General features: G+C 36.1%; 1 protein-coding gene across 3 annotated transcripts in view; it reads left to right on the top strand.

Annotated features, from left to right (window-relative positions):
- The window catches only part of SCAPER (S-phase cyclin A associated protein in the ER), a 196,622-nt gene that overhangs the window by 126,281 nt on the left and 47,527 nt on the right, over positions 1-22,814 (top strand). For all 3 annotated transcript variants that reach the window (XM_054699974.1, XM_054699971.1, XM_054699972.1), the window contains 5 exons: positions 2,165-2,335; positions 3,143-3,218; positions 3,394-3,511; positions 3,783-3,894; positions 22,286-22,426. In XM_054699974.1, the coding sequence (XP_054555949.1) occupies positions 2,165-2,335; positions 3,143-3,218; positions 3,394-3,511; positions 3,783-3,894; positions 22,286-22,426 (618 nt within the window). The remainder of the gene's footprint in view (positions 1-2,164; positions 2,336-3,142; positions 3,219-3,393; positions 3,512-3,782; positions 3,895-22,285; positions 22,427-22,814) is intronic.

The following is a 22,814-nucleotide window of genomic DNA, read 5'->3' as shown; positions in this document are numbered from 1 at the left end:
AGGGATCGAACCAGCACTCAACTGCTGCGCCACCAGGGGAGGCCCTGGAATTATTTCTTTTTAAAGTTACTTAGTAACTTTAAACTTTTTGTTTTGTGGAGGAATGTTGAAGTTACTTAGTAACTTTAAGAAGAAATAATACCATATAAAAAGTTTTTGAAAAAAACTATTCAAATTTTATTTTGTAAATGATCTCTGTAACCCATTTTTTTTTTGAAAACTTAATGCCTTGTTATGCTGAAAGATGCTATCAGCAGATGGTATTAGACCAGATTATACATTCTATAGAGAGAAATAACTTCTGGTTTAAGGGAAAAATAAGCTTTACATTAATAAGAAAGACAATAATGTAAAAATTATATATGTATAAATAAACATTTAAAAAAAGAAAGACAAATACTTAGATTCCTTTAATAAGGAGTTACAAGCAATTTGTTTTTTTAATGTAGGCCTTTAAGTGAGGTAAGCTTTAAGTGGTGAAATATAATTATGGTCTTATAAGTAGTGTGTTTAGTATGGGATAGAAATTAGTTACATTTATATTTTTTGTTGTCATAGCTCTACCATATTAAACTTATTTTGCAAATTGATCCTGTAGGAATCAAATATCAAAATAGGAAAAAGATCCCATACTTAAAAAAAAAAAATCCCATAAAAATACTTTAAAAATTCTTCCTTAAACATTTAAATTTTGATCACATGTGGAAATAAGCTTCTGTGTATTATAACCATTGGTTATTTTGCGGGTCACATTTATGTACTTGAAAAAAAGTTTTGCTTTTAAGGCGAACATTAATATGTCCTTAAAGGTCTTAGAGAATTTTAATTAAATCATGGCTTAAAAACAATTTCTTAATTTGGTTTGTACATCAGAGGTCCTTCTATGGGTCACTCTACAGAAACCACTCTTTGTTTTGGATTCTCAGTGAGGGCTCATGGAGAATTGCTGCAGTGGAGAGAGAATGGTTATTTGTTGTTGTTTTCCCATAATACAGTATTGTCACTGGGTAAAGTAAAAAAAAAAAAAAAACAAATAGCTGGGTAAAGTTAAAAAAAAAACCAAAACTTATATTCTTCTTATTTAACAGAAATTTAGCAAAAAGCGGCTGAAAACCTTTCTGTTTATGGTCAACTTCTGACAATATTGTAAAAATGTGCTAATATGAAGCCTACCTACTGTGGATCTGTTGATCTGTTTTTTCTTTTTTCCATTAAAGTTTATACTGAAATTTTAACTTGTAATACAAAATTCTAAATTAAGAAATAATGACATATGGAGATACTTGATTTTTCATTTTGAAAATAGTAAAGTTGTATATGAGTAATGAAATCATTATTTTGGCTATAAACTCAGCCACTAGTTTCTTTTGATTAGTGTTAGTGAGGTAACTCTTATTTATAATCTGTATTCTCATATTTTATGCAGTTTTCTTATGGGGAGCTTATTGTTGTGTTTTCTTTTTTTATCCAATGTAACAATATCTATTAAGGTGTTTAGATTATTTCCATGGAATTTCATTATTGGTTTTTGGTACCCCCTTTTTTTGTTACACCTTTTATTTCCTCTCCTCTTTCATATTTCCAATTTGTATCCTGTGTTAGCTTATTAGCCATAATTCTTTTTTTTCTAGTGTTCCCTTAAAGGATATAGTATACATATTTAGTTTATTGTAGGTGTTTATTAATTAATGATGTCACATTTATTAATGATATTGTTTGTGTTATTTCTAATGTTTTAAAATAAAGTGTATATGTTCAGAAAGTATCATCATGATTATAGCATTTATTCCTTTTTGTTCCCATTTTAAGATATTTGATCAATAATTGTTTGAATTTCTGCACTTAAATGAAATTTACATTTTTAATTAATAATAATACCTGTTATTTATATAACTTCACAGTTTCTCATACACAGCAGTCTAAGAAGGTAAGTCATGGTTATTGTAACATTTTATGGAATATAAAATAGATACTAGTTTTAGGAAACTTCTACATCACATAGCGAGGCGGTGGTTGAATCTATACTACCCCAGGTTTTGTAATTCTAGATCCCTGCTATTTTAGGCATCCTCTTGAATATCATTTGAACATAAAAAACGAGATGATTACTTAAATTTTGGGTCAAGTGATGATTTTTCTTTGTTGTTTGTTTTTAACTTTGTAGTCCATGGCAGAAGTTCTTGCTAAAAAAGAAGAGTTAGCTGATCGTCTAGAAAAGGCCAATGAAGAAGCCATTGCTAGTGCTATTGCTGAAGAGGAACAGTTAACTAGAGAAATTGAAGCTGAAGAAAACAATGATATTAACATTGAAACTGACAACGACAGTGATTTTTCTGTGAGCTTTTAGATATTTTAACATAATTGTTCAAAAGTTATATTCATAAATAAAATTTTTAGGCCAAAAGGACTTAGCATTCATCTAGTTCTATTTTAAATCATTAAAAAAATCATTATTATTTTGAGTGTAATTGAGATTTGTACAATAATCAATAGCACATCATTTTTTTTTTTAGCATTTTATCTTTACTTTGTGTTTTATATATATACTTCAGTTGACAAGTTAAAAGTTATTTTCATTTTACAAATCAATAACTTGAAATTAAGGAAAATTAGAACTCAACATTACTCAGATTATAATTGTAGAGACTGAAAAAGAATTCAAGAAATTTTCCTTATTTTACTCTAACAATAAGCAAACACACTGCCTTGCTGTCACTATACAATGAGAATATATATCTTGATAAGAGGGATTTCTTAAGGAATAAAAATAACTTGAGTTTCAGATATTTTTCCATTAAATTGTAATGCCTAACAAGTAATCTTGCTCTTTTGATATGTGCTCTGAATATGCCAGTTTATGTAGTGATATTAATAGGCATATACATGTCTTAAAATTATTTCATTTGTATCTGCTGTTAATGGCAAGTAGTCTTGTCTTCCTCTTAAAATACATAGGCTATGGTGTATTTTTATCTTGGTGATTATTGTGACTATAACAGGCATATGGCTGTTTTATGATTTTGAATCATCTTATTAAGTGAAATGTATGAGCAAAGATTTGAGAATGCCATATGTAGTTTAATTTTTAAGGTTATGATTGTATCCAAGTATTTGTTTTTCAATTTTCCTTATTACCTTTTAGGCCAGCGTGGGCAGTGGGAGTGTATCTTTCTGTGGTATGTCTATGGACTGGAATGATGTCCTTGCAGACTATGAAGGTATTGTGTGTATGTTTGTAAAAAAATAGATTATTTTATTATGTGTAGTTTCTTTGCAAAAATAAAAATAATAGGGAGAGGAACTGCTGATGCCTTTTAAAAATCTGTTTGCAAAACATATTTTTATAGAACTCTGTTATTAAACAGTAACAGTGGTTTTGTTTTTTCTGAACAGCCCGTGAATCCTGGCGTCAAAATACATCCTGGGGAGATATTGTAGAGGAGGAACCTGCCAGACCTCCAGGACATGGAATTCACATGCATGAGAAACTCTCCTCACCATCTCGTAAAAGGTCTGACGTTTGGAATCGATTTGGAATATTCACAGAAAGGAAGCCAGCTACTTTCTCAACATGTAGCGCTGCTGCATAACATTTTAAGACACTTTACTTTAGGACAGTTCCAGAACCATTGAAAAGTGATGATGTTTTCCTGAAATGTTAGCCCCAAATTAGTTTTGTATATATTGTATATTTATTTTATAAACTTTGGCGACTAAGGAGAATATTTTTGACTTTATTATGTAAACATTTGTGCCTCCTGTCCATTTGTTTGTATTAATAGAACAATCGCAGAATCTAAGAAGAAACTTGAGGAAAAGCAAATGAAAGCACAGCAGCTGAGGGAAAAGTTACGGGAAGAAAAAGCATTAAAGCTTCAAAAATTGTTAGAACGGGTGAGTTTTTAATTGATAGGATATTATGATAACTGTAAATTAATAGACTTCTTTTTCTTTTTTCTTTTTAAGCTATGTTTAGTTATTCACTTAACATGATTTGTGATACTATATGTTTTAGAGGTTAGGCTCACACCTCTGTAACTGTGTTACCAAACCACACACACCAATAATCTTCCAACATTGTCCATTGAGTCCCCCATCTCCCTTTGCTGTTGTCCTCCACCTCCCTTTCCTGGTAGCCACAGTTCAGTGTGATTTCAAGGGTTTGCTGTTGTTTATTCGTTTGTTTTGTTTTTTAATATTCCACACAAGAGGGAAATGATCTGGTATTTGTCTTTCTCCTAATTTATTTTGCTTAACATAATCCTCTCCAGTTCCATCCAGGTTACTGGAAAGATACTTAGGTTGTTTCCATCACCTGGCTATTGTAAATAGTGCTTCATGAACATAGGATTGCATATATCCTTTTGAAATTAGTATTTCTGTAATCTTGTCATCTTCATGTGAATAGCTAGTAGTAGAATTGCAGGATCTTATTGTAGATCTTTTTATAAAATAATTTGAGAAACCTACATACTGTTTCCCATCTGGGCCAACCTGTATCCATTCCCACCAACCCTGGAGAAAAAGGTTTCTTTTTCTCCAAATCATTCCCTTTTGGCTCTTCTGCTCATTTTTCTGTTGAGCATGAGTTCTTTGTAGATCTTGGATATTAGTCCCTTGTCAGATGCATGATGTACAAATATTTTTTCCCATTACCTGTATGTTTTTTTTTTTTTATGATAGTTTTTGTGTTTTTTTTTTTTCCTGAACAAAAGCTTTTTAGTTATATACAGTACTATTTATTTTGCTGTTTTTCCTGCTTTTGACCTAGAGGCATCCCTGACCACCAGTGACTTATAATGTTTTGTCTATGTTTTCTTCGATGTATTTGAAGATATTAGGTGTTACATGCAAGTCTTTAATCCATTTTTAGTTAATCTTTGTGCATTCTGTGATGTTTGGTCTAGTTTCTTTCTTTTGTTTGTGACTGTCCAGTTTCCCAATACGATTTGTTAAAGAGAATTTCTTTTACTTAATTGTACAACTTTGGCTACTTTGTCATGTTAACTGACTATACAACTGTGATTTATTTGTGGGCTCTCAATTCTATTTCATTCGTCTGTGTGTGTCTCCCTTCCCCTCCCAATGCCGTATTTTGATTACAATAAATTTGTAATATAGTTTGAAATCTGGGAGCATAATATCTCTTTTTTTGTCAAGATTGCTTTGGCTATTCAGGGTCTTTTTGCTTCCGTATAAATATCAGTAGTACTTGTTCTATTTTTTTAATATTTATATATTTATTTTACATCATTGTTCAATTTTGTATAGTGTTTGATTTCTCCTCTCAGGTATAGTCCCCATAAAATTCCTACTACCAATTCACCCGTGAAACATCGCCATAGTCCCTTGTGCTAGCTACCTTTTTAAATGCAATCATAAATGGTATAAGTGTAAATGTCTTTCTCTTCCAGTTGTTTCTGTACAGGAATACAACCGATTTATTTATATTGATTGTATAGTCTGCCACTTTACTGTTCTGATTTGTTTTTAATAGTTACTTAGTGGAGTGTTTGGGATTTTCTACGTATATCATTATGTCTTCTACAAATAGTGATTGTTTTACTTCTTTTCCATGGATTTCTTTTATATTTCTCATACCTAATTATTTTAGCTAGGACTACTAATATTATGTTGAATAATTGCGGTGAGAGTGGACAGCCTTGACTTGTATCTGATATTAAAGGAAGAACTTTCAGTTCCTCACCATTGAGTATCAGTATGTTAACTGTGGGTGTGTAATATAAGCCCTTTATTATATTGAGATGTATTTTTAAATAATGCTTTCTCTGCATCTGTTGTTAATGACCATATGATTTTTATCTTCTGTTGATGTGGTGAATTATATTAATTTGCATAAATTCAGCCATCCTTGCATTCCTGGAATACCATTTGGTTATGATGTATGATACTTTAAATGCATTGTTGAATTTGGTTTGCTAAGATTTTTATCGAAGATTTTTCCATCGAAATTATAATAATTTAAAAAAAATTTTCTTACTGTAATGAATTATATTTAAACTGTTGGTCTTTAATTTTCTTTTTTGGGTCATGTCTTTATCTGCTTTTGTTATCAAAGAAATGTTTATCTCAATGAGTCTGTTTGGAAGCATTTCTTCTTGAAGATTTTGGAAGAGTTTGAGTAATGTAGGGTAAGTCTTTGATGATTTTGTGTAACTCACTAATGAAACCTTCTGCTCCTGGACTTTTGTGGACTCTTGATTACTGCTTCAGTTTCCATGCTTGTAATTGGTCTGTTCTGGTTTTTCGCTTCTTCCTGAGTTAGTTTTGGAAGGTTGTATACCTCCAAGAGGTTGTCCATTTCTTCTAGGTTATAGTAATCTCCTATGAACCTTTTTTTTCTGAGATAGCTATTGTTAATGCTCCTCTTTCATTTCTGATTCTGTTTATTAGAGTTTCCCCTTATTTTTCTTTTTGTTCATTTTTTTAAAGAACCAGTGTTTGGTTTTATTGATCTTTTGAATTTTCTTTTAAATTGTTTCATTTATTTCTGCCCTTATTTTTATTATTTCCTTCCTTTGACTGGGTTTTGGTTTTGTTAATGTTCTCATTTTTTAGATGTAAAGTTATTGAGAACTTCTGTTTCTTGATGATCCTTTGCTCTGAGTACTTGCTGTGTTGTGTAGGTTCTGGTAGGTTATGTCTTAGTCTCCAGGTCTTAAAAAATTCTCTGTTAACCCAATAGCATTCAGTAGTGTGCCATTCAATCTTGAGATTCACTTTTTTTTTTGGTTTATTTATTTTTTCTTTTATACATTTTTTTACCTCATTTTTCATTTTTGCACAATGTATGCATTTTCATCTTGGTTATAGTCGCCATACAATTCCAACCCCCTTGTTTTGATCCTACTTCCTCCACCCCCCCTAGTATGTCTCCAGTTTATAGTTGCTTGTTGATTTTGATTTTTACTTTAATTAGGTTTTTTCCAGGTCCCTTATTTAGGTTTTCTAAATTCCTGCTATGAGTGAGACCATCTGGTATTTTCCTTTTTCTTTCTGGCTTATTTTGCTGAGCATGATCCCTTCCAGCTCCATTCATGTTGCTGCAAATGGCATGAGTTTTTCTTTTTTGATTGCTGAGTAATATTCCATTGTGTGTATATACCACATCTTCTTGATCCAGTCATCTATTTTTGGGCGTTTGGGTTGCTTCCATAGCTTAGCTATTGTAAATAGTGCTGCTATAAACATAGGGCTGCAGGTGCTCTTTGGCATTAATGTTTCTGTGTCCTTTGGGTAAATACCTAGGAGTGGAATTGCTGGATCATATGGAAGCTCCATCTTTAGCAGGTTGAGGAATCTCCACACAGCTCTCCACAGTGCCTGGACCAGCTTGCACTCCCACCAGCAGTGCAGGAGAGTTCCTTTTTCTCCACATCTTTGCCAACATTTCTTGTTGCTGGTTTTTTTAATATGTCCCATTCCCACTAGTGTAAGATGGTATCTCATTGTAGTTTTGATTTGCATTTCCCTGATTACAAGTGATGCTGAACATTTTTTCATATGCCTATTGGCCATTCACATTTCCTCCCTGGAGAAGTTTCTGTTTAGCTCTTCTGCCCCATTTCTTTTTTTTTACTTTTTTTTTTTTTTTTTAAGATTTATTTGTTTATGCAATAAGAGCCGGGGTATAGGTCAGAGGCATGGGAGGGTGAGAGGATTCACCAAAGAGCGGGGAGCAGAACAGGCAGATGGACCAAAAGCACTGCTGAGGGGAGCAGCGGGCGAGGCAGGAGAGGTCTGTCACACCTTGTGGGAATATCCCTGGCCAGGCGGGGACTGAATCTGGGCTGCAGAGGCTGCAGAAAGCTTCACAGCGCTGCGCTCAACCCACTGCACCACCTGGGAGGCCCTTTACTTCTTCTTTATCTAGCTTTGGGTGATTGTAAAGTTGTAGGAATTTGTCCATCTCTTCTAGATTGTTGAACTTGTTTGCATATAACAGTTCAAAGTAGTTTCTGATTATTCTTTTGATTTCTGCTATGTCTTTTGTGATTTCTCCTCTTTCATTTGTGATCCTATTTATTTGTGCTATCTCCCGTTTTTCCTTTGTGAGCCTGACTAGGGGTTTGTGTATTTTATTTATTTTTTCGAAAAACCAACTTTTGGTTTCATTGATCTTTTGGATTTCTTTTTTAGTTTTGATTTCATTCATTTATGCTTTGATTTTTATTATTTCTTTTCTTCTGCTGGTTTTAGGGTTTTTTTGGTTGTTCTTTTTCTAGTTCTTTGAGCTGTGAGATTAGGTTGTTTCTTTAAGTTCTTTCTTATTTCTTGATGTGAGCCTCTATTGCTATATATTTTCCTCTTATTACTGCTTTTGCTGCATCCCATACATTTAGGAAATTGGTGTCCTCCTTGTCATTCAGCTCAAAGTATTTTTTTAATTTCTTCTTTGATCTCATTAGTCTGGTGGTCTTCCAGTAGTGTGGGTTTCAATCTCCATGAGATAGGAGGGTTCCTTGCCTTTTTTTAATGGTTTATTTCTAGTTAGATGCCTTCATGGTCAGAGAAGATGGTTGGTATGATTTCAATCTTGGTGTATCCGTTGATGTTTGTCTTGGGTCCCAGTATGTGATCGATCCTGGAGAATGATCCGTGTGTGCTTGAGAAAAATGTGCTTGAGAAAGATTTTTTTGGATTTAGTGTTCTGTAGATAGGTGTTATGCCCATGAGTTCTAGATCCTTATTTAGAGCTTTAGTGTCCTTACTTATTTTTTGTCTAGTTGATCTATCCATTGTTGATAGTGCTATGTTGAAGTCTCCTACTTACATATGTGTTTTCTCTGATGTCTGTTTTCAGAGATCATAATAGTTGTCTGATATATTTTGGTGTGTCTTCATTTGGTGAGTATATGTTAATGAGTGTTATTTCTTCTTGAAGTATTGTCCCCTTTATCATAATATAGTGACCGTCTGGGTCATTTTTTACCTTTTTGAGTTTGAAATCTGTTTTATCTAAGTATAGCTGTTCCTGCCTTCTTTTTTTGTCCATTTGCTTGTAGGATTGTTTACCATCCTTTTACTTTCAGTCTATTTTTATCTTTTGTAGTTAAATGTGTTTCCTGGAGACAGCTAAAGGTTGGGTTTTGTTTCTTAATCCAGCCTGCGACTCTGTCTTTTTATTGAAGAATTTAGTCCGTTTACATTTAGAGTTAATATTGATATGTTAGCGTCTGTATTGGCCATTTTTTTTCCTCTGCTTTTATCTATTTATTTAAAAAAAATTTTTTTTTTGTCTTTTTGCGTTCTTCTTCATCCCTCTGTTGGTTCTGGCTTTAGGACTCCTTGTAGTATTTTTGGAGTGGGGGTTTAGTTGTAATGAAATTCTGGAGTTTCTGTTTGTCTGGGAAGGTCCTTATTCTTTCTTCCTAGAGGAAGGAAAGCTTTGAGGGATAGAGTATTCTTGGTTGGCATTTGTTGTCTTGGAGTTTATTGACTATGTCCCTCCACTCTTTCCTTGCCCGTAGTGTTTCTTGAGAAGTCTGATGTCAGCCTGATTGGTTTTCCTTTGTATGCTTTCTATTTCTTCCCTCTTGTCAGCTTCATTATTTTTTCCTTGTCTTGGATTCTTGGGAGCTTTACTGTTATGTGTCTTGCTATATTTTTCCTTTCATCATGGAAGTTTGGTGTTCATCTTGCTTCTTGTATGTCTATTTTCAGCTCCTTCTTCATGCTTGGGACGTTCTCTTCAATTATTTCCTGGAATATTTTCTCTGTTCCTACATCTCTCTCCTTTCCTGCTGGTATTCTTATAACTCTGATATTTCCTTTCCTCATGGAGTCAGTTTCTGAAGTCTTTCTTCATTCTTTTTCCTTTGTACTTCTCTTTTCTTTTCTGTTTTGGTTCTTTTTATTTCTGTGTCTTTGAGAGTACTTATTCGTTCTTCCATTTCATCTATTTTGCTTTCACTGTTTTTCCAGAGTTCTTTAGCTCCTCCATTAATCCTTTGATCTCCTGATTTCTTTCACTTCCCTCTTTAGGGACTCAGTTTCATTCTTCTGATCGTTGCTTATTTTTTCCATATCATTTTTGACTTCTTTCAGTTTTTTAAACATGGTAATTTTAAATTCTCTATTGGGAAGACTCATAAGTTCTTCCACGTCACTGGTGTTGCAGTCTGGTGTTTGATTGTCTTATTGTGATATTCTTTTCCCTGTGGACGTGCTTGGCTGCTTGTTATTTTTCTTCTCCCTGCTGCTTGTTTCTAATTTGTCCTATGCATTGGGACACTGTCACTGGTACTGGCCAGCATCTCTTTGGTGTGCTCTTTCTGGGATGTTGGGAACTGGTGGTCCAATGGAGTCCAACACTGTTATGCCAGAAGTCCAATAAGGCAGTGGTATTGTGATATGTTAATGGTTGCTGTCCCTGAAAATCTCCTCTTTCTGTATTTGTTTAATTCCAGAGGTGTCTCTTGAGGTCCCACAGACTGCCCTGGAGGTGGGGTGGTTGGATCACCCACTATGCTCTAAATCTCTGGGCTCTGACTCGTTGCCAGGCGGGACCTGGTTTGTGGGGCCTTCAGCTCACCTCCTGACTGTTGGGACTTTCTCAGTTCCACACAACAGCTTTGGAGAGCTCCAGAGGCACTCAGAATTCCCTGTCTTAAATATGGCTTATCTGCTGGGCGCTTCTCTGTGCCCTGGGTCTACGCAGGTGGTGACTGGGTCCCTCTCTGGGCTCTGACTCGCTGCTAGGCAGGGCCTGGCTTGTGGGTGCCTTCAGCACACCTCTGACTGTGGGGACAGCCCTTTCTCAGTTCCACACAACAGCTTTGGTGAGGTCTGGACACAGAATTCCCTATCTAAATATGGCATGTCTGCCGGGCACTTTGATCCCTCTGTCCTTAAGCCGAGGATGCTCAGGTTTCTTTGGTCTTTCCAAGGGACCACCTGAAAGTTAGTGGGGAGGAGGATGTGACATCTACAAATCCACTGTTAAAAATCCATCTTGCTTTGGAAACCAGGCTGCTCACTGTGTTTTCAGTACAGAATAGAGGAAACCTTCAGGTCTCAAAGATGGTCAGAGAGTAAGGACTGCACGTCACTAGGAGGGACCAGGTCTGTGGTTTATTTCTAAATGATATTGTGATCAGATAAGACACTTGATATTATTTCAGTCTACATAAATTTATTGACAGTTGTTTTGTGACCCAACATGTATTCTATCCTGGATAATATTCCATCTGCGCTTTAAAAAATGTGTAGTCATCTTTTATTGGGTGCAGTGTCCTATAAATAGCCATTAAACTCAAATGGTCTAGTTCCTCATTTAAGGCTATTGTCGTCTTGTTGTTTTTCTGCTTAGTTGATCTGATCATTGATATAAGTGGGGTGTTGATTTCCCCTACTACTATTGCGTTACTGCCAGTATTTGCTTTTAAATTTGTTAATAGTTCCCTTTTATGTTTTGATGCTCATTTTGGTGCATATACATTGATGAATAATATATTTTCTTTCATATAATGTTAATGTTGTTACCTGTTTTAATTAGCAGTGTATTTTGTCTTATGTAAATATGGTTTCTCTGCCTATTAGCTTGCGTGATTATTTTCCAGCCATTTACTTTGAGCCTATATTTATCTAAACAACTACTCTGCCTTTTGATTGGTGAGTTTAGTACATTTTTATTTAGGCTTATTATTAATACATGGGGATTTGCTACTGCCAGTCTGTCTTTATTTTAATGACTATTTACTTATACATTATTTTGTATACTTTTTTCTCCTTGAGTTCAATAGGAGCACACCTTTTAATACTTATTTCTTGGGGAGGTCTAATTTTGGCAAACTCCTTCAGCTTGATTTTCTGGATGGTGTATATTTCACTCTCTTTCTGAAAAAACCTTGCAAGTTGTCATTTTTGAGTATAGGTTATACATCATTACATCCTCTTCTTGCTTGCAGGGTTTCTTCTGAAATGTGTTACTGAAACTGCACTTTGCTTTAGCTGTTTTAATTGAGGAATTTCCTGGAGAATCTTGTGCAGTGATTTGGTAGTATAACTGTTAAGTTAAGTTGTAGAGGAGATTCTTAGAGTGTTCAGAGGATTGTAGTTTCTGATTATTGTGATACAATGAAAGGAATATATATGGTCTCTGGAGATGGCCAACTTGGCCAGATCCTTGTTTTAATCATATAACATATTCCCTGGACAAATTAATAATAGTGCAATTCTGTTTGGTTTTTTGTAAAATGACATATCACAGTTATTAACCTCTTATGACTGTTATATGTGGCAAGTATATAGAACAATAGCATAGTACTAGAATGGCTTTTGCCTAGTGTATATCCTTATTGTAAAACATGGCTGATACAGGTAAGTATTGTATTATTGTTATGTATGCTATGTAACAGATGACCTCACAACTTACCAGCTAAATATGAAAGACATTTATTCAGGTACAATTTCTGTGACCATGGGAACTAGTGTTGTGACTTGACTTGTGAACCTTGTTCAGTCGTCTGAATTTGCAGTCAAATTGTCAGCTGGGGCAGACAGTCATTTGGAGCAGGAGGATCTACTTTCAGGTTTACTCATGCGGTTATTGTCAGTTCTCAGTTCCTCTTGGGCAGTTGGCTGTAGACCTCCCTTTTTTGGCTCATGGGCATAGGTCGGTCAGGTGTTCTTACGATACAGTAACTGGCTTTGACACACAAGGTAATCCATGAAAGGTAGAGAGGATGGGAGGAAAAGACTGAGGGAGAATGGATAAGTAGACTGTAGTAATACCAGGTAGCTTGGTCATTTGGCTGTATGACAAAATCACAGGTGAACTCCTTTGTAACCTTTTGGTATTGAAAGGAGTACTATAATGCATAGGCTAAACATTATTTGCATTACTTACACTGTATATTTTAAAATTGGGAGATAAATTGAGCCAAATAATTTGAATACTCATAAAATTGAAGTAGCATAAGAGTCTCTAGTGCAGTAGTAAAATTGGAAAGGGAGATAATCTGTGATATTTCTCTTGATCTGAATCTCAAGATTTGTTGTTTTATCTTAATTATTTAGAATGAAAAGATGAAATATGAAAAGCAGTGTCCATGTTATGGGTTTCTGCAACAGTAAAGATATAACTTAATTTTCATCTTTATAGTAGTGGTCTAACAGAACCACAATTTCTCCTCTTGTGTCTCATCATACAAATAAAATTACATTTTTTCATTGTATAATAATACCTTAGTATTCATGCAAACAAAATCATAAATTCTTGAAATTTTGCAAAACAGCAGTTTTCTGGTTTGATATTCCTGTTAATGTAAGTCTCTCTTCAATGAATTTTAATGACAAATCCCACCTTCTCTTTGTATAATGGATTATTATTTCAACACTGTTCTACAGTATGGTTTTATCTGATAACCACAATAATTCTATGAGATACACAAACAGATACTGAACCCCATTTTACACGTGATAACTATAAGAAATGTTGGGTTCTCTTTCTGGATCACATGAATGATAATTTTCAGAGCTTGGGCTTTATGGATCTGTTCTTTATCTCATAAGTCAATGCTGCTTCTACATCATGCCCTATTAGATGGTTAAACACATAAACATGTAGCTAAAATTCAACTGTAAAATGTCAGTTTTTTTCCCACTCATGATGAGCCAGCATATGGTTTTCTCTACTTCATTCTTATTGGTGCTGGATCTGATGTGCTCCAGCAGGAGCACAGAAAAGTCTGTCACTTATTTTATTTATTATTGCTTTAAGGAATAAAGGTGGTTATTATATTTATTTTATATCTACTGCATGCAAAAGTCATGTGTCTTCATAGAATATTTCTTTTTTAATGGCATGATTATTTGATTATTTCATTTTATTTACTGTGGTTAATTTTTATTTATATATATTTTATGTCATCATTTATTTTTAAACAATGTTTGCTACCCCTGCCCCCAGAGGTAGTTCTCACAAAATTTCCTTCACCAGTGCACCTGCGCACCATCACCACAGTCCCCTGTGTTCCTCCCTCCCTTTCTCGGATCCCTCTCCCTCCTCTTCCCCTCCAGGATGTGTCTGATTTGTAATTGTCTGTTTGTTTTTGTTGTGTTGTGTTGTGTTTTGTATTGTTATTATTTTTTCACTGATGTCTTACTTGATTCCCCTATATTCCTCCTATAAGTGAAACCATCTGATATTTTTCTTTTTCCTTCAGACTTATTTCACTGAGCATGATTCCTTCTAGCTCCATCCACATTTCTGTGAATGGCATGATTTTATTTTTTTGATTGCTGAATAGTATTCCACTGTGTGTATATACCACATCTTCTTGATGCAGTTATCTATTTTTGGGCATTTAGGTTGTTTCCAGGTTTCACTTGTTGCAAATACTACTGCAGTAAACATAGCAGTACAGGTGTTCTTTTGAATCAGTGTTTTTGTGTCCTTTGGGTAGATTCCTAGGAATGGAATTGCTGGGTCATATGGTAACACCATTTTCAGTAGATTGAGAAACTTTAGTAGGTAGTGGTTGGACCAGTTTGCACTCCCACCAGCAATGTAGGAGAGTTCCTTTTTCACCTCATCCTCACCAACATTTGTTGTTGCTAGTTTTTTTGCTATGTGCCATTCTTACTGGTGTAAGGTGGTATCTCAGTGTGGTTTTGATTTGCAATTCCCTGATTATAAGTGATGTTGAGCATTTTTTCATATGCTTGTTGACCATTTGCATTTCCGCTTTGGAGAGGTGTCTTAAGTTCTTCTGCCCATTGCTTGACTGGATTGTTTACTTTGTTCTTATTGAGTCATGTGAGTTCTTTGATTAGCCTTGTGATCAGTCCCTTATCGGTTAGATGGAGTGCAAAGATTTTTTCCCAATCTCTAGGGTGTCTCTTTGTTTTGGGTAATGTCTCTTCTGCTGTACAGAAGCTTTTCAGTTTGATGTAATCCCAGGTGTTTTATCTTTTCCTTGACTTTCTTTGCTTTGGGTGATGAGTCTTTAAAGATGTTACTGAGATGTTTGTCTTGTAGTGTTTTACCTATATTTTCTTCTATATATTTTATGGTTTCAAGTCTTATGTCCAGATCTTTTATCCATTTTGAGTTGATTTTTTGTGCACGATGAAAGGTAGTGGTCTAGTTTCATTTTTTTGAATGTGGTGGTCCAGGTTTCCTAGCACCATTTATTGAATAACTGTCCTTGTTCCATTGCATATTTTTGCTCATTTGTCAAAAATTTGTTGTCCATATATGTGGGGCTTTATTTCTGGGCTTTCTATTTGGTTCCATTGGTCTGTGTGTCTGTTTTTGTTCCACTACCATACTGTTTTAATTATTATGGTTTGGTAGTATAGTTTGAAGTTTGGAAGTGTGATACTGCCAGTCTCTGTTTTTGTCAGTAGGGCTTTGGCTATTTGTGGTTTTCTGTGGTTCGATATGAATTTCATCACATGAATTTCATCTTATTTGTTCTATTTCTTTGTAGAAATGTCATTAAGATTTTTATTGGACTAGCATTGCCTCTGTAAATTGCTTTTGTTAGGACAACCATTTTAATAATGTTAATTCTTCCAGTCCATGAGCAGGGGATGTCTTTCCGTTTCTTTTTGTCTTCTTCTATTCTTTTAACAGTATTTTATAATTTTCCTTACATAGGTCCTTCACCTCTTTTTTTTTTAATTTCTCTAATCGTTAGATTTTTTTTTAAAGGTTTATTTATTAATTTATACAAGCACTGGGTACAGTCAGAAGCACGGGAGGATGAGAGAATTCACCAGAGCCAGAGCGGGGAGCAGAGCAGGCATTAGGACCAAAGTACACTGCTGAGGAGAGCAGTGGGCGGCAGGAGAGGTCTGCGTGCCATATGGGACCCTCCTCCGGTGGCGGGGAGCAGCCGGGGATCGAACTGGCACTGCAGAAGCTGCGGGCAGCTTCGCTCAACTGCTGTGCCACCGGGGAGGCCCTCCTTCACCTCTTTTGTTAGGTTTATTCCCAAGTATTTAATTTTTGTAAAAGGGATGGTTTTCTTGATTTCTTCTTCAGTTTGATTGTGTATAGGAAGGCACTGATTTTTGAGTGTTGATTTTGTATCCTGCCACTTCACTAAACTGGTTGATTATTTTGAGTAGTTTTTCTGTGGAGTTTTAGGGTTCTCTATGTATATTATCATATCATCTGAAAATAATGATAGTTTTGCTACTTCTTTCCCTATTTGTATTCCTTGTATGTCTTTGTCTTGTCTTATTACTCTAGCTAGGACCTCCAGTATTACATTGAAGAGCAGTGGTGAGAGGGGACATCCTTGTCTTTTTCCTGATCTTAAAGGAAAGGCCTTCAGCTTTTTGCCATTGAGAATAATATTGGCTGTGGGTGTGTCATATATGGCTTTTATCATGTTAAGGTATGTTCCTTCTATTCCGAGAATTTCAAGGGCCTTCATCATAAAATGGATGTTGAACTTTGTCAAATGCTTTCTTAGTATCTATTGATATGATCGTAGGTTTTTATCCCCTTTTTGTTGATGTGTTGCATTACACGCATCAATTTTCATATGTGGAACCATCCTTGCAGTCCTGGGATAAAATCCATTTGATTCCCTTTTACGCATTGTTGGCAGGGATTTTGTTGAGGATTTTTGCATTGGTGTTCATTAGCGAGATTGGCCTGAAATTTTCTTTTTTTGTGTTGTCTTTGTTTGGTTTTGGTATTAGTGTAATGTTGGCTTCGTAGAATATATTTGGTGGTATCTCTTTTTTAATTTTTGAAAGAGTTTGTATAGGATAGGCTCTAATTCATTTCTAAACATTTGGTAGAATTTATTTGTGAAACTTTTTGTTTATGTTTTTGGGGAGGGTTTTGATTACTGCTTCAATCCCACTGTTTGTAATTGGTCTGTTTAGTTATTCTGTTTCTTCTTTATCTAGATTTTTTTAAGATTATTTATTTATACAAGCACTGGGTACAGTCAGAAGCATGGGAGGGTGAGAGAATTCTCCAGAGCCAAAGCGGAGAACAGAACAGGCAAACTGACGAAATACACTGCTGAGGGGAGCAGCCGGCGGCAGGAGAGATCTACATGCCATGTGGGATACTCGCCCAGCGGCTATGGATCAAACCGGCGCTGCAGAGGCTGTGGGCAGCTTCCCACCCAGTGCTCAACCACTGCATCACTGGGGAGACCCTTCTTTATCTACCTTTGAATGATTATATCGTTCTAAGAATTTGTCCATCTCTTCTAGATTGTTGAATTTGTTTGTATATAAGTGTTCATAGTAATTTCTGATTATTCCTTTGATTTTAACGGAGTCTGTTGTGATTTCTCCTCTTTTCGTTTATGATCCTATTTACATGTGTTTTTTCCCAGTTTTTCTTTGTGAGCCTGGCTATGGGTTTGTCTATTATTTATTTATTTTTTTTAAGAATCAACTTTTGGTTTCATTGATCTTTTGGATTGTTTTTTAAATTTCTATTTCTTTTATTTCTCCTTTGACTTTTTATTATTTCCTTCTACTAGTTTTAGGGTTTTTTGTTGTTGTTTTTCTCCCCCTAGTTCTTTGAGATGTGAGATTAGTTTGTTTCTTTGATTTCTTTCTTGTTTCTTGTTGTGAGCCTGTATTGCTATGTATTTTCCTATTATTACTACTTTTGCTGCATCCCATACATTCTGGAAATTGGTGTGCTCATTGTCATTCAAACTCAAAGTATTTTTCTCCTTTTTATTTATATATAGTATTTACATCGTTGTTCATTTTTAAACAATGTTTGCTGACTCTAAATATTTTTTAAGTTCTTCTTTGATCTCCTCTTTAGTCCAGTGGTCTTCCACTAGTGTGAATTTCAATCTCCATGAAGTGGAAATATTCTTTATTTTCTTTGAATGATTTCTTTCTAATATTATGCCTTTATGATCAGAGAAGATATTTGGGATAATTTTAATCTTAATATATCTGTTAATGTATCTTGTGGGCCAGTATGTGATCAATTCTAGAGAATGAACTGTGCCTGCTTGAGAAAAATGTGTACTTGGATATTTTTGGGTGCAGTGTCCTATAAATGTCCATGAAGCCCATGAATTCTATGTCTTTATTTAGGCCTCTACTGTCTGTTTATTTTTTGTCTCGTTGATTTGTGAGAGTTGGGTATTGAAGTCACCCACTGTATATGCATTTTCTTGAATATCTTTTTTCAGGGCTGATAGTAATTTTCTAATGTATTTTGGTGCTCCTTCATTTGGTGAGTATATGTTGATGAGTGTTATATCTTCCTGATGTGTTGTCCCCTTTATCATAATGTAGTGTTCCTGTCTATCTCTCTCTTTTTTTTTTAAAGATTTATTTATTTTTATACAAGAGCTGGGGTACAGGCCAGAGGCGCGGGAGGGTTAGAGGATTCACCAGAGACAGAGTGGGGAGCAGACAGGCAGAAGACCGAAATACACTGCTGAGGGGAGCAGCGGGTGGGACAGGAGAGGTCTACTGCACCATGTGGGATTCTCTTCTGCCAACCGGGAGACTGGGATCGAACCCTCAATACAGAGGCTGTGGACAGCTTCACAACGCTCTGCTCAGCCTGCTGCACCACCTGGGAGGCCCTGTCTATGTCTCTTTTTACCTTTTTTATTTTGAAGTCTATTTCATCTGATACAAGTATAGCTGTTCTTGCTTTCTTTTTGGGTCTGTTTGCTTGTAGGATCATTTTCTAACCTTTTACTTTCAGTCTGTGTTTACCTTTTGTAGTTAAGTGGAGACAGCAGAAGGTTGGATTTTGTTTTTTAATCCAGTCTGCTACTCTGTGTCTTTTTATTGATGAGTTTAGTCCTTTTACATGTAGAGTTAATATCGATACATTGGTATCTGTATTTGCCATTTTGTTTTTCTTTTTGTGCTTTTATTCCTTGCTTTATTCTGTTCTTCTTATTCATTCCTCTGTTGGTTTTGGCTTTAGGACTTCTGTAGAATTTTTGGAGTGAGGGTTTAGTTGTAATGAATTTCAGAAGTTTCTGTTTGTCTGAGAAGGTCCTTATTTTTTCTTCATAGAGGAAGGAGAGCTTTTCAGGGTAAAGTATTCTTGGTTGGCATTTGCTGTCTTGAAGTTTGTTGAATATGTTACTCCATTTTCTTCTTCCCTGTGATGTTTCTTTGGAGAGGTCTGATGTCCGCCTGATTGGTTTTCCCTTAAGTTATCTGTTTCTCCCCCTTTGCAAGTTTCATTTTTTCCCCCCTTGTCTTGGACTCTTGCAAGCTTTACTTTTATATGTCTTGCTGTAGTTTTCTTTTCAATGTGGTAATTGGGTGTTCTCACTTCTTGTATGTCTATATTCATCTTCTTTTTCATGCTTAGGAAGTTCTCTTCAATAATCTTAAATATTTTCTCAGTTCCTTTGTCTCTCTCCTCACCTTCTGGAATGCCTATAACTCTTATATATCCTTTCTTCATGGAGTCTAGTAATTGTTGAAGAGTTTCCTAATTCTTTTTCCTTTGTACTTCTCCTTTTTTCTTTTTCTTTTTATTTCTGTATCTTCTAGAGTACTGATCCGTTCTTCCATTTCATCGATTTTGTTTTCATTGCTTTTCCGAGAGTTCTTTATCTCCTCCAGTAATCTTTTAATTTCCTGCATTTCTTCTATTTCCTTTCTTAATGTCTCATTTTTGTTCTTCAGTTCATTGATTATTTGCCTCATATCATTTTTTTCCTTTTCATTTTCTTTATGCTTTTTAATCATGATGATTCTGAATTCTCTATTTGACAGGCACAGAATTCTTCCATGTTGTTGTTGTTGAGTTCTGTTGACTGATTTCCTTTTTGTCGTGTGTCCTTCCCATGTGGGATTGCTTGGTTATTTATATTTTTCCTTCTCCCTGCTGTTTGCTTTCTAATTAGTTCTATGTGTTGGGACATTGTGCCACTGGCGTTGGTGGGCCTCTCTTTGTGGTGCTCCTTCGGTGGTGTGGGAAACTGTTTCCAAGACCAAGTTCAGTACTGTTAGGCCAAAACTCCTCCAGGGTATTGATGCTGTGGCTGTGTTGCTGGCCACTGTCCCTTTTGGTTCCCTCCATCTGTGTTTACTCACTTCCAGAAGGGAGTCTTGGAGTCCCTGCCTTCCAACTATCAGCAAATTGGTGATTTTTTTCTGGTCACTAATTGGCGCCAGAGACCTGTACTTCCAACCTGTGCTTTTTCCCAGTAGTTCTCTGGAAAATGGAGTGTGGGAAAAGAGTAACTTAATTCAGGGTCTGTTGCTCATGCTGGGTGCTGTGTCTGCCCCGTGTTCACCTGGTACTGTGCCTGCAGTTGTACAGCTCCCACGCCCTGGATTCTGCACTCTAGCTCTTAGTTCTAGGGCTCTCATATCCAAAATGCTGCCTGTCACCCTGTGTGGTGCCCACTGTGTATGGCGTGTCCTACACCCTGGATCCCATGCCTGACTCTCAGTTCCAGTTCCAGAATGTGGGCTATTGCATGGGGTCTTCAATAGTCTTGCTTAACACCTCTTTTCCCTTCTTACCCCCGTTTGCATGGCCCACTACCTCTCAGAGCCTGAGGGTGTCTTTGGAATTCCTGGCCTCCAACTGTCAGGTATTTGATGATTTTGTTCTGATCACTAGGTGGCACCAGAGACCTTTCCTAGTATCCTTCCAGAACTATGCTTCCCCCCCACACACACCCCCCTTGGTCTCTGGGGAACAGAGTGGGGGATGGAGGGGATTGCCTCAACTGAATGGGGTTGTGCCTGCCCAGTGCCCTGCTGTTGTGGGGATCCCACACCCCAAATGTTGTACCCCAGTTCTCAGTTCTAAAGCTCTCAGATCTGGACCATTGGCAGTAGCCCAGTTCAGTGCCCACAGATATGGTGCCTTTTACACCCTGACCCCATGCCTGGGTGCCTGGTTTTTGATTACCCAGTGAGGGTCATTCACCTTAATGATGGCTCCCATGCATGTCCCCACAGTCCTAGGTCGTGGGCTGGGAACCTGGGTAGTGGTGATTCATGTATGCTTTTCGAGTGCGTGCACTTTTCCATGCCAGTTTACTAGTTGGCCTTTGGCTATTTGCAGGTCTCTCCGTGGAGTCTCTGTCTTCCTCTAATGGTGCTGAGTTTGTGATTACCTGGTGCCTTTGGCTCACCTCTGTGGAGGTTCCCACAGGGTTCCCAGTTCCTGGTGATGGGGCATGGTGCCTGCCTTTTTGCTCATTATCCTGCTTGATCTCTAGTTTGTTCTTTTTTTCCCCACCTTTCTGTTAGTCAAAGTGTGCAGGCCTTGTGGGTGTGGGAGGGTAGCAGTGTTATGATGGTTTCCTTTTTGTCCTCTGTTACTGCAGAATTCCTGTTTGGGCAGTTTGGCAGCTTCTCCAGTTTATCTTCCATGTCCCGGTTCTCACAGGGACCTGCTGCTTTTTCTCCTATTAATTGTTTTTGTGGGAGAACTTACTTGTAGCATTTTTTCACTGCCATGTTCATCAGCTGACCTTATAATATACCTTATAATATACCTTAGTATTTTTCTTATGTAGATAAATGTGATTTTTCAGGCTTCTCATCACTTTTCAACTTCTGTGATAAAATTATTCATTTTTCATGAATTTGGGTTATGGAGATGTTGAGATTTATGAGGATTAATATTACATGCTTTATATTTTAAGTGTACTCTATAGTGCTGTATAATAAAAACAGCAAATATTGATAATTTTATTGAGGCGTGTTTAGTACATTATTGTAAGAATTTTACATTTATTAACCCAGTCTTGAAACAACCCAGTGTTAGGTTGTTCATAGTATTATTATTGTCTTTTGATAGATTAGGAATTTGAAACATAGGCTAAAAAGTTGCCCATTTTACACAGCCAGCAAATGACAAAGGTAGTTTAAGAACTCAAGCAGTCTGGCTGCAATCTGATTCTTAATCATTATTCACACTTTTTAGGTCTTTCCTGATTCTAGATTTTAGTTTTAAAGATTTATTTATTTGTACAAGAATTGGGGTACAGGTCAGAGGCATGGGAGAGAGAGAAAATTCACCAGAGACAGAGCGGGGAGCAGAACAGTATGATGGTCCAAAGAAAATACTGCTGAGGGGAGCAGCGGGCAAGACAGGAGAGGTCTGCCGCGCCATGTGGGTTTCTCCCTGGCTGGCTGGGAATTGATCCCATGCTGCAGAAGCTGCGGACAGCTTCACAGTGCTCTGCTCAACCCACTGTGCCACCTGGGGCCCCTCATTCTAGATTTTATTTACTTCATAAGTTGTTTCCCTAATTGTGCTTCTTTAATGATTGTGTGTGCTAAAATTAATGTTGTGATAATTCACTGTATATAGGAGAAGGATGTTCGAAAGTGGAAGGAAGAACTACTAGATCAGCGGCGAAGGATGATGGAAGAGAAATTACTTCATGCCGAATTTAAACGGGAGGTACAGTTACAAGCAATTGTGAAAAAAGCACAAGAGGAAGAAGCTAAGGTATATCTTAGATTCTTTGAACACTGAATTTATTGTCCAGCTACTTTTCAGTTGTTACAGAATAGTAATGGAAGCTAATGTTTATCAAGTTTTTATTCTGTGCCAGAATTGACAGATCAATTTTAAAAGGTTATTTTAAAATTACTTGGTGCAATATCTTATCCTTACAGTAATCCTATGTTGTCAATCATCTATCTACCTACCTACCTATCTTTGCATCTACCTAGGTAGATAAAACTTTTGTGGCTTTATTGACATACAATTCATAGTGAGCAACACATATGTAGGCATCAGTTTGACAAATTATTGTCTTTCTGAAACTATACATACCATGAAGATAATAAACAGTTCTATTACCCTCAAAATTTTCTTCATGCCTCTTTGTAAC

The sequence above is a fragment of the Talpa occidentalis genome, unplaced genomic scaffold, assembly GCF_014898055.3.
Source record: "Talpa occidentalis isolate TD23 unplaced genomic scaffold, MPIMG_talOcc4v2.1 talOcc4.11, whole genome shotgun sequence".
Taxonomy (NCBI): Eukaryota; Metazoa; Chordata; class Mammalia; order Eulipotyphla; family Talpidae; genus Talpa; species Talpa occidentalis.
The sequence above is the reverse complement of the archived record's forward strand: the minus strand, read 5'-3'. Positions and strand labels throughout refer to the sequence as shown.